At 28.6% G+C, this 13,123-nt stretch overlaps 1 protein-coding gene across 5 annotated transcripts; it reads right to left on the bottom strand.

Moving 5' to 3' along the window:
- Positions 1–5,286: 5,286 nt before the first annotated feature.
- Positions 5,287–12,239, bottom strand: LOC103579490 (transcriptional repressor p66-beta). Of its 5 annotated transcripts, none has more exons than XM_014441436.2 (7): positions 11,507–12,239; positions 9,500–9,568; positions 8,787–9,308; positions 8,229–8,508; positions 6,913–7,346; positions 6,172–6,476; positions 5,287–6,111 (listed from the first exon to the last, which is right to left on the bottom strand). In XM_014441436.2, exons 2-7 carry the CDS (start codon positions 9,547–9,549, stop codon positions 5,834–5,836), a joined length of 1,869 nt encoding a protein of 622 aa, XP_014296922.1. In that variant the 5' UTR covers positions 9,550–9,568; positions 11,507–12,239; the 3' UTR covers positions 5,287–5,833. The 5 variants fall into 5 exon arrangements, with proteins under 5 accessions (XP_014296922.1, XP_008559123.1, XP_053595003.1 ...); XM_008560901.3 differs by having other exon boundaries at positions 5,287–6,093; XM_053739028.1 differs by having other exon boundaries at positions 5,287–6,476.
- Positions 12,240–13,123: the final 884 nt, after the last annotated feature.

Below are 13,123 nucleotides of genomic sequence, written 5' to 3'. Positions count from 1 at the left end.
AAATGAAAAATTTGAATTTAAAACTTTCTTTTCAGATAATTTTTTACGACATTTGATTTTATTTATTTTTGTCAATTATTTGACCCCTATTTTTAAAATTGAATTCGAATTTCAAAAATAGTTATGGAAATTTTAAAAATTTTTAATAAAATAATTAATAAAATTAGGGCATAATTTTTAATTAAAATATTATGTGATTATTTAAAAATATATATGCTGTGTGATAAATCAAAATATTATGGGTATGCGAATCGAATAATTTGAATTATTCAAAAACTTTCGAATTGCCCAAGTAGCACGCTTGTCTTTGTGACATCGATAAGATGTCAGTTTTTAAGCTGTTTTTTGACATATGATAAGACAGCAACATGTTGACAAAACAATCAAAAATTTATGTCACAAAAATACAACACAAATTTTCTCCGGAATCAACATTTGTCGTATTTATACCAAAAAAGGTGACTTTGAGAAAAAAAAAAATTTTTCTTTTGAAAAACATCTTAAAGTTGTCTCTGTGCTACTTGGATTGCGACATCTATAAGATAGCAGTTTTGAAGCTGTTTTTGGACCTATTGATAAGACACCAAAATCTTGACAAAACAATCAGAAATTTATGTCTTAAAAAAATATCTGCTTAAAAAACTTGACACAAACTGCAGCAGAAAGTAAATTACAAATAATTATGAAATGTCATCTGGAAAACTTTTCAATTGCGATGACTTTTTTAAGGCGGGAAAAAAAAAAAACTTTTCTGACCCCAAGTAGCACAAAGGCAACTTTAAGATGTCTTTTAAAAGGAGAAAACAAATTTTCTTACATAAATAGTACGTACAGATTTTGGTCCTAAGGGTGATAAGAAATTTGAATTTTTTTTCCCGCCGAAAAAAGTCATTTCAATTTGAAAATCGTTAAGATAATGACTTATTTGACAATTATTTGTATTTTACTTTTTGTCATCCCTTGTGTCAAGTCTCTTAAACAGATTTTTTTTTTTTTATACATAAATTTCTCATTGTTTTGTCGAGATTTTATTATTCTTATTAATAGGTCAAAAAACAGTCTCAAAATTGTTATCTTATAGATGTCGCAAAGCCGTGAGCGACTGGGGTTCTAGGATCAACTTCTATACGTCAATTTATATAAAAAATACTTGGGTTTGAGACAAAATAAAATTTGTCATCCTCTTTCAAACATCTTAAAGTTGTCCATACTACTTGGGTATTCGTAGCTTATTAAATTACTAGATTCAAATTGAGAAAATTTTCATCAGCTTTTGAATATTCAATTTTTATTTAATAGAGTTTAATTTTTTAAATTAACTAAAAGTAATTATTTCGTAGAACTCTATTTACCTCTGACCTAAATTTGAAAAATATTGAACACAAAAAAAATCTGTTGTATTATAATAATTAATGATGTTATTTGAAATCTATACAATTAATTCCGCGCATATATTCCATATTGATTTTTAAAATAAAATAACTAATGAGCAAGTGGCAGCTTACCCAATAGTTAAAAATACCCTGATTTGAAAAAATACGATAAAAAATTAATTTTACTAAATATTTTAAATGCTACTCCTTATGAATGTTTAATATTTCGTATGAAAAATTGTTATATCGATGATACAATATATGATTATATATAGTAAGTATCATATATTATTTACATATATATTTAAATATATATTTTTTACATTGTTCTATTAAATTATATACAAATACATATATAAAAAAAAAAAATGCTTTAATGTAGAAGAATTACCGTTTTTGGTCACTTTAGGTCCAGTTTTGAACTTAATTATTAATAATTTAAGTTACGACAGTGGAATTATTTTTTCTTTAATTAAAATAAAATATTAAATGACCAAAAATTAAACATTGACCATAAAATAGTAAATCTACTCTATCATTAATTAATATAAAAAATTTATCAAGTAATTTTTAAAATAAATATTTAATCCGAAGCATAATTTTAAATTTATTAGTGATTCCAAAAAGGAGATTTACTTTGAAACTAAAAATTTAAAAAATTTTTTTAAAACCAAAAGGACATAATTTGAGCCATGCGCTCTTTCAGTTTTAAAATTTGGTTTTTTTTTTTTTTTTCAATTTTGGGATCTGAAGTGAGTCTACCAAATAGTTGACAATAAGAAAAAAATCAATCGTCCTTAATTAACAAAAAAATATATATAAACATTCATAAATCTTAGAAATATATAAATTGTAACAATAATAATATATGATTAATTACATAAGAAATGATATATATGTATATATATACTTAAATATATGAAAACATATATATATATTGCTATTGATTATTTTGTCACAATATATCACATATTTGTTATATATTTTTCAATATATATTTCCTACGATATTTTATTACCTTTTATATTACGCGGGAGTTTGAATTTTTTTAAATCGTATTTTTTAAACAGGGTATTAAAAATCAATTAAAATCCTAGGCTTCTTAAAAATTTATCATAATTAATTTGAAATTAATCATCGGATGCTCAGATAAAAAAAAATTTATATAATTAAAGGCCTTTTTAAAAATAATTAATTACTTTCAGACTCGTACCTTAAAAAAATATTAATTAGACGATAAAATAAAAACTTAATTATTATTCTTAATAAAAAGATATTTTAATTATTACAATTATTGACAAGCTTTATTATTTTTTCTCTGTTTTCTTTTATTTTTTTTTTTTAATATAACATTTTTTAATTCGCCTGCTAATCCTAGGCGGGGAGGCAAAAAAATTTCAAATTTTATAATTCAATTTGAAAATTTGAAAATGCAAATAATTTATTTGTAAAATAAATTCATATTAATTTGGTTTCACATATTTATATACTTGTAAAAATTATTTTCATAATTGTTTGATTTTTAATCACGGTAATTTTAATTACAATTTTTTTTATTATCAAAAATTGTCAAGTCAATTGTACTGAAATTTTTTTTTATAATTTTTAAATACAAAAAAATAATAATTATCAACTTATTAATGTCAACTCTGAGAAGTTTTAGCACCAAGCAGATCCAGAGAGTCCATAATTTTTAAAAAAAATTTTACCAAGTGCGTAATCTGCAAAATTTAAAATTTAAAAAAAAAATATAATAATAATAATAATAAATACAATTTTAAAAATAAAAATTTGTGTGATTGATAATGAAATATTTTGTCTGTAATGAAATATTATTTGAATGATTTACTTTTTTTCTATTATTACAATTACTATTATTATATTTATTATGATCATCATTGTTATTATAATAATAATAATTATTATTATAATGCGATTGTTAAATTTGATAGTGTATTAAATAATTAATAATATAATACACATCAAATTTATTTATCTCAATAAACTATTGTGACGTATAAAGGAGAGACAGAGAGAGAAATATTTTTATTTATTTCTAGTTTACTTGATTTTTAAAATTTTAATTCTATAAATATGAAATACCGACATTATTATAACACTATTTTATTTATTTATTTATTCAATTAATTCATTAATTAAATAGGACGATTGTTTGTTGGTTATCAATTAATCGATTATTTCCAATAGATGTATTAAAATTTTTTTTTACTGTTTAGGTAAGAGACCCAGTACCTGATCAAGAAACTAGTACCCAATTACTCATATATTTGTATATTCATATTTACTATATTTTACTAAATGTTAAGAATATGTGAATTGAGTTCGAATTAAATAATTCGAAATTTTTTAAATTATTTGTAACTTTTTGGATAATTAAAAATTTTCCGAATTATCTAATTTTTAAATTATCCGAAAGTTGCCGAATTATTTGTCAATTTTTAAAAAGTGTCTTAATTATTTATAACTTTTCAGAAAGTTCGAAACTTTTTGAATTATTCACTTTTTAAATTACTGACAGTTTGTCGAATTATTCGTAACTTTTCAAAATACTCGATTTAAATCAAGGAAATTCTGATCAGCTTTCAAATGTTCAATTTTCATTTGTTGGAGAACTTTTACACGGAAAAAAACGGATCTCAAAATTTAGTTATAGTCAGATTTCATTATAAGAATATCATTCTGTTTTTTTTATAAACCAGATATCCCGACAGTTTGAGAGAGAAACTAATAATAGTCTTAGTAGTTATTAATGGGTTCAATAGCTTTTACTTTTGACATAAGTCCAAAATTACTATTCCATAAATAAAAGATACAAACACTTAATAATTTTGAATTTATGATTTTTTCAAAAGTAAAAGCTATCGGATCCTATTAGTGATTCCGGATTATTTTCTATCTATTAATTTTTGCTTATATTTTTTTCCGCATAGTTTTCAAAATAACGAAAAAAAATTTTTTTCGAAAATTCATGTCTGAGCTCTATTTACCTCCAAAATAAATTTGAATTTTTGAAAAAAATACACAACTTTGAAGACCAATATATATATATATATATACTAGCAATATTAATTTAAATCTGGATAAAAATAAACCTAATTTGAAAAACTGGCGCCAGTCATTAAAAAAAAATTTTTTCTAATTCGAAAATTTTCAAATAATTAAAAAAATTTCAGTTCGTATTCGCGCCCTTACTAAATATAAATATAAAAATACATGAAGTAATCGGGTACTAGTTCCCTGATCGAATACTAGGTCTTACATTTAAAATATTTAATTTAAGATTATTTATTAACTGACTTTACCTCCCCACAATTTATTTTCTCGTCTTTGTAATATTTTAAAGAACCAAAAAAAAAAAAAATATATATATATATATATATATATATATATATATATATAAATATACATACATATGTATAAATATACGTCAACATAATGAATTCAAATACACTCAATGTTTAATAAAAAGTTTCAGCAACTTAACATCCTCATTTTAATATCAATCTTGGTCTTACCATCGAATAATTAAGAGACACACATATTGACTCTATTTGTGCGCGAGTTTAAGTCTTTGACTGTGACACAACGTGTATATTAATACACTTTATCGCACACAAAATAAAAATAAAAAAAAACGATAATTAATATCAGTCCTCGCTACACTAATTAACTCATTCATTCGCACTCATATACCGTAAGAGGATTAATTTTCACTGACAATCGGACGTTAGGGAAAATTTTTTAATAATTATACTTAATTATTAATTATACTCACAGTTTAAACAAACGAAAAAAAAAATTAATATTAATATTAATAATAATAAAGGATATACACAGAATACAGGTACTGCCATCGGACAAAAGACAATAATACCGATGACTAAAGATCATATTGAAGTGCTTAAAAAAATTTATTTTAAAAGATTTATTATTTTAAACGCCAGTTGTTCACTTGTAATATTTATTCTCAACCAAAAACAATTATCGTTAATGGGAGAATATTATTATTAATAATAATAATAATTAATAATATTATTTAGTTATCGCTATACCTTGAAGCTCGTCAAGGGCCTGGTACTGTCAGTACTTAAGTAAAAAATATAACGAGTGTTTAAGATAATAATTAATAACCTTTTCTTTTTCTCCAGCATGTTGATGACAAAATAACAAACACTCACTGGCCATTTAATTATCTATCGTCACAGTGTCCGATACAAGCACACAAATTATAAGATATACTGCGTGTCCTTTGGTGTGTGGATTATCTTGAGCAGTTTCCATCAGTTTCGTTTTTGTTTTATTTTTTAAATATTATTATTATTATTATTAATTATTTATATATTTATATTTATTGAAGCTGCTTCAAGGCGACATTATTTAATATTTTTTCACTTGTGCTTTCTGGCCCTTGAATCTCGAGCTTCTTGCTATGCACTCGGTTACGTTTTCCAATTGTGAGGGTGTGCTCGTGATGGCGCTTGATTGCCTTGACCTTGAGATGCTTGGGAAGGTATCATGTCAAGTAGATATTGACGTTGTAAGTCGGCAGCTTGACGTTGCAACTCGACCATTCCTTTACTTCCAGCAGCTTGAGCCATCGCAAGCTGATAAGGATACAGAAGGGGATTAAACTGCGGCATCATGTGAGCTGGTAGTGGCTGATGCTGTGGTAATCCTGGTACTTGAGACTTGGTCAATTCTGCGGAGTAATTCAATACTTTTAAAAAGGGGTAAGATACACGATTCATTAATAAACTATGAGATAAAAAATCATTACCTCTTATCAATTGTTGCTGGAGCGCAGCAGCCGCTGCTGCGTGATGGGGAGAAAATTTACCGCTTTCGGCGAGTTTTACTAGAGGATGGTCTTGAAGTTTTGGTGTGGGTGGAGTTGGGGCTGGTGGAGGAACTTGTTGAACTGATGGTTGAGGTGCTGGTGGTGTTGCTACTCGTCTTGTTGGTGTTACAGCCTTTGGAACCGGTTTTGGTGCTGGTGGATCGGGACTCGGACTTGCCGCTTGGGCTAATTTTTGTTCCATTTCATGTTCTTGCTGTAGTGCTTTTACAAAAGCTGTTTTTAGTCTGAAAAATTTATTTTAACAAATTTATTAGATTTTATCCATAAACAGTCACGTGGGATCCAGAAGACCGCAAAGTTTTAAACTTTAAATATCTCAATAAATATTCAGTTTTAAAAAAAAATGTAAAATACCTTTTTTTGTAGAGAATTTAAAGCTCTACAAAAAAGGTCTCTTATAATTTTTCAAATAAGTCGATATTTACAAAGATATTTATAAAAAACCAATCACACTTTTTTTTGATAATTTTTAAATTTCCAGTAGAAAATTTTGAACTCAATTTAAAAAAATAAATTAACTTTTTGTAAAATTGAATTTTTAATCAATTAAAATTAAAATTTTATGTATAAATTAATTAGTTGATAAAAAATCCTGAGGTCTTATAGACCAGACTCTTTGTGACCATTAATAATAAATTAAAAAAAAAAACAGTAAATTACCGATTAGTATGTTCAGCTTTAAGCGCTTTCTTAACATTCGTAGTAACGCAATGCTCGCAAATAACTCTAGGATCACGTCCAGCGGGAGGTCGTAGGAATGTCGCGTGCTGTCCACGTGGTCCTTCTTTTTTCCCGTTCGTCGCAGGTTTTTCCCACTTCCATACAGGCGTAAAATCAGTCTTACACTGGGTGCACTCGAAGGGTTCTGGTGGTGGTGGTATGGCCGGTTCCTTAGTGATAAAGTCAACGACATGCTCCAATCCAACAAGATAAATAAATTCTGTGTTTGAAGGATTGGGAACGAAGTGCATCTCCGGAGGTGGTGGTTTTGGTGGCGGTATCTGCAGCAATGTTTTTTCCAACTGATTTCTCAATGCTAACTTTGCCGCTGCTTGACGCTGGGCTGGCCTCTGACTGTCCTCTCTCGGCCTTTCCTTGATTTAAAATAAAAATATTTTATTTTTTACTCAATCGCTCTTAATTATTTACTATTTTTTTTGTGGAAAATTAAAAACAATTGAACTACAGTAATAATAATTATTTATAAAATGCTTGCTTCATACGTTAATTTAATAACGTCAAAATACCTGCTCAGGAATTACAGGAGTATTAATTGCTGTCGTAGTTTTACTTTCTTGAGATCCAACAACAAGCTGCTTTGTAATTACACAACAAATTATTGGTATCTCACAAATTAATTAATTTATCGATTTATAATTTTTTAAAATTGTTAGTATTCTTACACTTCAGGTCATTCTTAAACAATACCCGCCATTTTTTAAAAATATTTAGTGAGCATAAACTACCATAGCCGCAATACAATTTTATTAATTAATTAAAAAAAAAAAAATTAAAGCAATAATTTAAAAAAGAAGACCGTAAATTTGGTTAATAAATTCAAATAAAATCATGTCAATTTTAAAATTCGAAATGTCAAATTTTTTTGACTTTCATTTATTTAAAAAATTTCTTTAAATTCCTAATTGATTACAATGTTTATTTTTTTTTTAATGATGGGCTGCAAAAAAAAATATTTTAAAAAACTGCACTTGTAGTTTTTTTAATTTTCTACATGTGCATTTTTTTTTTTTTTTTTTTTTTTAATTGATCTGTTAAAAAAATCTGAACATTTGTAATTGTCTTCCGAATCATATTTTTTTTTAAATCTTGGCTCTAGTTTTTTTTTAATTAATTAATAAAAAATTACTACGGTCATAACAGTTTGTCTCTAAATATTTAAAAAAAAGCGAGTGGGGGAGCGCGGATTGTCTGAGAATGCTCTTAATTAATAATAAGAAAAAATTCAAAAAAATTACCTGGTGCGCGGGTACAGGTGTCGGGTCTTTAGTGGATCGTTCAGTTCTGTCAGGTGGCGCGTGATACGTTGGTACATTTCCAGTGACACTAGGAGGCCGAGTTCGTGGATGCGGTGGTTGTGGTATCACCATATTCGGCGGCATTCCCGTACTCGACGTAGGACTTCGTCCAGCATTTGGCGGCAAAAGCATTCCCGGAGGTGGAGCATGTAAACTACTGCTGCGACTTGGTGCCGGCTGACCCCGGAGCAAAGGTGGCGGTGCTTTAGTTATTCTGTGACTAATGAAAATAAATTTTAATTTATTAATTACAAAAATTAATAATGATACTAAAGTTACCCGACTAATAATTTTTGCATTTTTTTTTCAAAGCAATAAATTATAAAAAAAAATATTTGAAAAAATTGCACTAATAGTTTTTTAAATTTTCTACATGTGCATTTTTTTATTTATTTATTTTTTTCTAATTTAATTGTTGAAAAAAAAAAATTCGATTATTGTCAATTGTCTAGTGACTTCAAAATCATAAATAAATTATAAATAATTTATTAAAATTACCTGTGAGCTACCGGTTGAACTGTTACAGGTGGAGGTATTTTATTAGCAACCTTAGGTGGTATTGCCGCGATGTTTTCTTTGAGCTGTTGCGACTGTTTTATTTTTTTCAGTAACACCAATTTCATTTCCTCAGATCTCAAATCTTCTTTAAGTTTCCTCAAATTTTTTTCGCGCTCCGCCAATTCATCCGAGGACAATTCTTTAATTGGTAATAGAGGTGGCATTTCACCTTCATCACTGTCTGAATTATTCCCATTAATATATCCATTAATCCGGGGCTCATCAGGACTCTCCGCATAACTTTTTTCAGTCCTAGGTCTCAGAATGCGTCTCGGTCTTCTGTCTTCTCCAGTTTTCGGAGCCAAAATACCGCGGGAAGAATTTTGAATATTTCTCGGCTCTAGTATATTATTATCCGAATTATTATTAGCATTCGATGAATAATTAATACCCAGATTCAATGGTACACCAGGATCTCCACTGAGATTACTTGAGGCCGAAGACGACTCTCGTCTTACGCTACTGCAAATAAACAAACAAACAAAAATAAGTAATCGCTTATTATTCAAATACTAAATATACAATTTTTTTAAATTTAAACAAGATAAAAAAAACCTGTTTTCTTTTATTTTTACGTAACGTTTATCACCAGCGTAAATTAAATTGATAAGCGTATTCGTTAAAACAAATGTTTAAATAACATAACGACTCACCTGACACTCAAGTCAACAACAGAATCTCCATCTAAATCCATAGCTTCCATTTCTCTAGATGTCACTGCCCTGTAATAATTTAATTAAAAAAACAATTACATATTTATAAATATATAACAAAATGAGTATTACATCAAATTAAATATAAGTAAATATTTAATTTAATAAACAAATGCCACTGAGAAGTTAATTTATGATAATTAATTGTACAATTAATTAATTAAATATGAATATTTATTGTAAACTAGACCGAAATGTCCACGTCTACGATTGCCTACAGGTCAATTACGGGACAGCGTTCTAACCTCTTGTTTAAATCACAATTGGTGTCCCTTAGTATCAAGCAAGTATTTATTATTGATGTAATCAAGATCGAGTGTAAGAAAAAATGATAATAATAGAGATTATTGTTGTAAAAAAAAATCTAAAGCAAATATGTGGTGTATAATTTATAAAACAAGATATCTCGCATCGTGTCTACTGTCAGAGTATGATGACGACATACCTCAGCGATATCCAAATGTAAGTCACTTAACATTACTTGAAAACGGTATGTATCGAAGAATTAAATTTGATGCTTCGGAAGTGGCGTCTCCGCACAATGGCAGCTAAGCGTAGAGAGCAGGACTGAAAAGTAACCGAGGGGGGAGGAGGACGAGGTTTCTGTTGACTGGGGAGGGAACGGGAACGGTAACGGGGACAGGGGACAGGGGATGATAGAGGAGCCGAAGGAGGGAAAGAGGAGTTGCTCCAAAGCAACAAACTAAACCACGAGAAATAATAAAAAAAAGAGCAAGTGAGACGGCGAGAAAGAGTAGATGTGGAGTACAGTAGTGAGTAGACAGAGTAAAGCGAATGGATATGGACGTTTTGTTCGTTTGCTGTTCGTTCGTTCCATTGGTGTGTAGGAGAGGGGACACTGTCGCACATTAATTACTTCTCCCCTCGGACCCTTGTCCTCCTACCCACGATTTCGCTCTTACTCTGCTCTCTTACTAAACTCAGCTCTACTCATATCAACTCGCTCTTTCTGCTCGTCTCTCCCCGCTTTACTGCTTTCATTTACTTCAGATTGTCGAAACCCGTAACGCTGTACCGTCCGCGGGGGCGCGACCAAAAGTTATTCTCATTCCAATGCATAACATATCCAATACTCCTACCCTACCCCCTGGCTTTTTCACCAATTTCCCGTATCTTTCCCTTTCTCTTTTCCAATATCTCGACTTTTTTTTGTATCTGTTATATATATACATATATCCACATCCATACAAATGGACGTGTATACCTAAACCCCCGGTACATACGTGTGTACATCGGGAAATCGATTTTTCACCGGCGACCTCACCAACCTCAACCCCGGACGGACATCAAAACTGCAGATAAAAAAATAAATTAAGCTGTAGATTACATCAACAAATATATTAATTATCAAGATTAAGATTTATGGTAAATAAACGACCTTACGATACTCGGACCGAGGTGATGCTACATAGTAAGATCCCATGTTTGTATGTCGAGTCGATTTCACGTAATTACTGTCATTTCGGGCCGACAACCGTGCGCGACCTCGCTCTTTCCCTCCTGTTTCAGTCTCTTTTACTACTGCCGTCTTTTTTTACATATATATCGTGCTCCTTCTTATTATATACGTGGCTTTTCTTTATCTTACAATCATGAATATCGCAATTGTATACTATCGCGCGTTACTTGCCGGATAATTGTACAATTAATTGCCATTACTCAGTTTTATTTTTTTTTAATTCATAATAAATCTCAATATTTATATACTTTCAATTAAAAAAAACACATTCTTATATATATATACATATATATAAATTAGGAAGAATGCCAAGGACGTGCTGCGAATGTGTACTTTTTTATTGGAAATAAAAATGTTATTGTTTTATTATTAGGATTCTATTTTTAAAAAATAAACCAAATTACTTCCTAAGAAAATAAAATATAAAATAACTTTTTTAAAAATATATATATAGTAAATATAATTACCTCAATAATTTATCAGTTGTTAATAATTTTTATCGATTACAGGAAATTTATTATACAGACCCGGTGCAATTGATAAATTAAATATTCATTTAAAATTCAGTAATTAAATACTCAGGTTCGGAAAACATATTTCATATATTTACACATATGTTTTTTTTTTCATTCTCTTCAGTGTTTTTTTTTTTTTTTTTTTTTTTTTTAATTAAATAATAAACGGGGGACAATGACCAACATCACACACTTGACCGTTTACTACTTGAGCACGCACTATTTTTACACGTTCTCACGATGTCTTTAAATCGCGGCATTTTCTCATATATTTTCTGAATATAATATATAAATAATATGATTTTGTTCACATTTGTTGATTACGTATTTAATTAATTATTTATTTATTTATTGGGGGGTAATGTTGTCTAGTGGGAGAGATAAATATGAGATTATTAAAAATCACAAGGATGAGAAAAACACGCGCCACCTTCGCACAAAAATCAACGAGAGTAATTCAATATGGCGGTGCGGCAACACTTACTACTGTGTACTGTCTGTAGTCCGCCGAATTTGTTCTCCTTTTTCTAGGAACACGAGCACTCGTGTTTTCTGTCTTCGTCGCACGATTGTCAAACAGCGGTGGGTATGTGTATATATATATATATGTATATATGAATGTATGTAAGAGCGCCGGTAGTAAGCACGCATTCATCACCCTTTCGGGTGATACACGCGCGTGCACTTCTCGTCTTGCAACGACCCTCGTGGTTGACCCGCTGACCAACGGAAGTTAAAACGGAAGCACCGCGTGATCATTCGAATAGTGGCGCTACTTGTATTTTAATTTTACGCGCCAATTTTTGATTCTTGGATAGTTTTTTTATGAGTAAATGGAATGAGTGTGAATGTAAGACATCAGACGAATTTAAAATTGTGAATAAATAGAGTAAATAATTAATAAAATAAAATTTTAAAAAATGCGCATTTGAAAAATTTAAAAATTGACAAGTGCATTTTTTTGTAAATATTATTTTTTTAATTATTTGCTGTATTTATTAATAATTTAAAATTTGTCTGTCTGCTACTCTCACACTCATGTAAATTAATTTTTTTATTTTTTAGGAAATGATGAATTGTAAAAAAAAAAATATTTGGAAAAATTGCACTTGTAGTTTTTTAAATTTTCTACATGTGCATATTTTTAGTTTTTTTATTTTTTTTGTCATTGATTTGTTGAAAAAAAATCGGGAAATTGTCAATTGCTTGTTAATGTAATTTCAGGATTATGTACATGTAGCAGACGAGTCAATATATAAATTTTATATAAATAAATTAAAATAATGAAATTTAAAAAAATCCTCGTACTGATTTTTCATTTATCTAAATGCGTATTTTTTCACTTTCATTCTACTTACATTTTATTTATTTATTCCAAATGATTTTCCTTTTTTTTTGTAATTGATTTGTTGGAAAAAAAAATCTGGGCAATGATTGGCCTTGCGGGCCAGCCTCAAAACTTCCCACGGTTTTCGAGCTTAAGGAGCTTTTGTTATAAATTATTTAAAACTTGAAATAATTTGTAATATTTAAATGGAATAATGATTTATATATGAATACTAAAAATAA

Source organism: Microplitis demolitor, chromosome 5, assembly GCF_026212275.2.
Source record: "Microplitis demolitor isolate Queensland-Clemson2020A chromosome 5, iyMicDemo2.1a, whole genome shotgun sequence".
In the NCBI taxonomy this organism is placed as follows: Eukaryota; Metazoa; Arthropoda; class Insecta; order Hymenoptera; family Braconidae; genus Microplitis; species Microplitis demolitor.
The sequence above is the reverse complement of the archived record's forward strand: the minus strand, read 5'-3'. Positions and strand labels throughout refer to the sequence as shown.